Here is a 3,902-nt window from a genome sequence, read left to right on the forward strand (position 1 = left end):
GGAGTGTGCAGGAGTGTGCAGGAGTGTGTAGGAGTGTGTAGTGTGTATCTGACCCGTAGAGCAGCAGCAGCAGCGCGAGGACCGGCAGGTTGGTGGAGGACACGTAGGCTTTTTGTTGGAAGCAGATGAAGATGAGGACAACCAGCGTTGCTGGGACAACGTAGTTACACTGCAAAGACACAAACAACCACGTCAAGAACACTTTAACACACACACACACACACACACACACACACACACACACACACACACACACACACACAGTGACACAGAGAGGGTGCGTTTGATTCGTCTCACCATGTCCCAGATGAAGTTGGCGACCCAGTAGAGCAGCGGCTGCACGCCGCTTATGAACTGCATGTGTTTGGCTTTACTGACGCGCTCCTGGATGAGGAAGACCACGAAGCTGGCGGGGACGAAGGACATGGCGAAGATCACGCAGATGGACACCAGGACGTCCACAGAGGTTGTGACCCTGGAGACAGGAAGGACAAGTTAAACTCCTAAATAATAAAAGAACTGCAGAGACAGAGGTTCAGGTGTGTTTCCTGTCAGGTGTGTGTGTTTCCTGTCAGGTGTGTGTGTTTCCTGTCAGGTGTGTGTGTTTCAGGTGTGTGTGTTTCCTGTCAGGTGTGTGTGTTTCCTGTCAGGTGTGTATATGTTTCTCCTGTCAGGTGTGTGTGTTTCAGGTGTTTAACGTCACATCAGGAGAACGACGTTAATCTCCGGGACAAAGACATCTTTTGGGATTTTCGGGTGTGGAAGACACCATCCTCTTTGTTGGGCTGATTTTGACGGCTGAGTACCCAAGCTCATTTTCATGAAGCTCCGTATGGACTCAAATTATTGTGAAATGTGTTATTTGCTTTATGTGTAAACTGTGAACGATGTGCTCGTGGCGTGAATGTTTTGTGTGTATTTTGTGCCTGTAAATGTACATAAAAGTACGATGAAAAACCTGTGTGTGTACTCACAGCGCGACCTGCGACAGCTGCTCCTTGGTCAGGTTGAGCGGGTGGTTGAAGGCGCTGATGCCGTACTTGTTGGCGTCTTTGCCTTCGGGCAGGTTGGCTCTCAGGATGCCGTTATTCATCACGTTGATGAAGGCGCCGATGCTGTGCCAGCCTTTGTTGTTGAACCAGATCTGAGGGGAAAAATTCACGATCAAAGCTCAGGGAGGCAGTTTGATTTTGGACAAAATGTGTCAGTGCTTTAATAAAAACAAATATTTTCCTGGCATAATGCATTGGAAAAAGTGCAAAAGTCAGCGTGATATAATAGAATAATAGAACAATTAAAATCTAAAAATAAATAAACAACGATCAATAGATACAAAAACATGAATCTAGTAGAAAACTCTATAAAATATATTGTAAAAAAAACCAAACAAGGAGCAGGAACAATAACAGGAACAGGAGCTTTCACCCACACCGGACAGCCTTCATCACTCCGCGGGATTACATAACCCTCAAACTGTGTACACTGAAACTGTAAATATATAAACGCATAATGGAAACACGTCAATTAAAAAAAACAACCTCCCATTTATCACAAAAAAATGTTTACACCCCCATGAGGAGGTAATTCAGGCGATTCGAAAAAGTCATATTTTGCAAAACTGCAATGGAAACGCTTTCTTTCTTTTTTTTTGCTTTTATAGGTCCAATGATGTACAACAAAGATTTTAAATATATATATACAGTATATATAAATATACATGGATACCTGTGCTTTTACTGAGCGCGCTCAGACGCACACCTGCAGATTTTTTGAGGACTTTTACGTGTGACGTCGTGTTCGTGCATTTTAAACCGGTTTTCTTCTGTTTGTGATAAATGGAAATCTGTGTTTTCCCGGAGGTTTTAAAAACGTAACAGAGAGCCCGATCAGCTGTTTCTCACCTTGACGTTGTTCTTCGTGTCCAAACCGTTGATGAAACCAGACAAACTGTCGAGGAATCGATCTGCAGCAGCTCCCTGAAACACACAATCAGCGTCTCAGGTCAGCGTCTGAGGTCAGCGTCTCAGGTCAGCGTCTGAGGTCAGCGTCTCAGGTCAGCGTCTCGGTCAGCGTCTGAGGTCAGCGTCTCAGGTCAGCGTCTGAGGTCAGCGTCTCAGGTCAGCGTCTGAGGTCAGCGTCTCAGGTCAGCGTCTGAGGTCAGCGTCTGAGGTCAGCGTCTCAGGTCAGCGTCTGAGGTCAGCGTCTCAGGTCAGCGTCTCAGGTCAGCGTCTCAGGTCAGCGTCTGAGGTCAGCGTCTGAGGTCAGCGTCTCAGGTCAGCGTCTGAGGTCAGCGTCTGAGGTCAGCGTCTCAGGTCAGCGTCTGAGGTCAGCGTCTCAGGTCAGCGTCTCAGGTCAGCGTCTGAGGTCAGCGTCTCAGGTCAGCGTCTCAGGTCAGCGTCTCAGGTCAGCGTCTGAGGTCAGCGTCTCAGGTCAGCGTCTGAGGTCAGCGTCTCAGGTCAGCGTCTCAGGTCAGCGTCTCAGGTCAGCGTCTGAGGTCAGCGTCTCAGGTCAGCGTCTGAGGTCAGCGTCTCAGGTCAGCGTCTCAGGTCAGCGTCAGGTCAGCGTCAGGTCAGCGTCTCAGGTCAGCGTCTCAGGTCAGCGTCTGAGGTCAGCGTCAGGTCAGCGTCAGGTCAGCGTCAGGTCAGCGTCAGGTCAGCGTCTCAGGTCAGCGTCTCAGGTCAGCGTCTCAGGTCAGCGTCTGAGGTCAGCGTCAGGTCAGCGTCAGGTGCAGCAGCTCCCTGAAACACACAATCAGCGTCTCAGGTCAGCGTCTGAGGTCAGCGTCTCAGGTCAGCGTCTCAGGTCAGCGTCTGAGGTCAGCGTCAGGTCAGCGTCAGGTCAGCGTCTCAGGTCAGCGTCTCAGGTCAGTGTCCAACACTCAATCGCAACCTTTTATTTTTCGTTTATCAGTACGAAGACATTCGTGTCTGTGATTTGTCGCCTTCACTGACCTTCTGTAACTCAAAGATCTTTCGGACTCGCTCGATGGCGTCGTCGACCTCGTTGGCTGGTGGAAGGACCTGCGTGCTCCGGGCGCCCAATGAGAAGCCTCCGTACCTGCAGAGAGAAAAAAAAACAACCAAAAAAAACATCGACATGTGACGAACAGGAAATAACAACAGACAGTTTTCAAAATAAAAGCAGATTTAAAAAAGACTCACCTGAATTCATTCACCCAAACTTTGTTCTTCAAACTGTGAACAAACATAAAAAACCTCTCAGTCATTGGGTGTATCTACTGTGTACGTGCAGTATTTCAGAATATTTCTGTGTACATGCACTGCAGTATTTTGTCCAGGTGTGTCACCTCTTGCCGATGATCTGAGCGTATGTTTTGACCAGGTAGTCGGAGATGTTTCTTCCCGTCAGGTTCTGCAGAGAGTCGGTGGCGCTCAGCTTCATCTGAGCAACAAAAACAACACATTCAGTGAATCAAAAACACGCCTTTATACATGTTATTGTATATTAAAAACTTTACCGACCGCAGTGACGTCACTTCATGTGGAAAAACAAATCAGTCTTTTTTCCCCCAGTTTAGATACAAAGTTTCACTTTAGAAAAATGTTTCCCTCTGACATGAATCAGACATTTTTCAAAGAAAGAAGAAAATGTTTTAAAATAAAATGATTTCAGATGACTCCTAATCTTCAGATTGAACGCGACATCTTAATGTTTCCTGAATCCTCCGAGACTCTTTGATGCTTTTTACACACTTATCATTAAATAATTGTGTTCAATATTTTATTATCAAGCCAAATCACATTGTCATTATTTGAACCTCTCAACCCGTGAGACGCAGGTTCAAAACCCAACTCCTGACATTTTGGCTCTTTGCTGTGTTATTAACCCTTTAGAGACTGTTTGTCTCATTTTAGTCTCTTTTCTTCTTCCTGTTGTGATAA

At 46.8% G+C, this 3,902-nt stretch overlaps 1 protein-coding gene across 1 annotated transcript; it reads right to left on the reverse strand.

Moving 5' to 3' along the window:
• Positions 1–19: 19 nt before the first annotated feature.
• Positions 20–3,402, reverse strand: LOC121938050 (phospholipid-transporting ATPase ABCA1-like; the record flags this gene model as incomplete). Its single annotated transcript, XM_042481340.1, has 7 exons — positions 20–169; positions 298–475; positions 975–1,144; positions 1,902–1,976; positions 2,952–3,057; positions 3,162–3,194; positions 3,308–3,402. Coding segments are annotated over 7 exons (807 nt in total), but the record flags the coding sequence as incomplete, so codon positions are not given.
• Positions 3,403–3,902: the final 500 nt, after the last annotated feature.

This window comes from Plectropomus leopardus, unplaced genomic scaffold (assembly GCF_008729295.1).
Source record: "Plectropomus leopardus isolate mb unplaced genomic scaffold, YSFRI_Pleo_2.0 unplaced_scaffold283, whole genome shotgun sequence".
Taxonomy (NCBI): Eukaryota; Metazoa; Chordata; class Actinopteri; order Perciformes; family Serranidae; genus Plectropomus; species Plectropomus leopardus.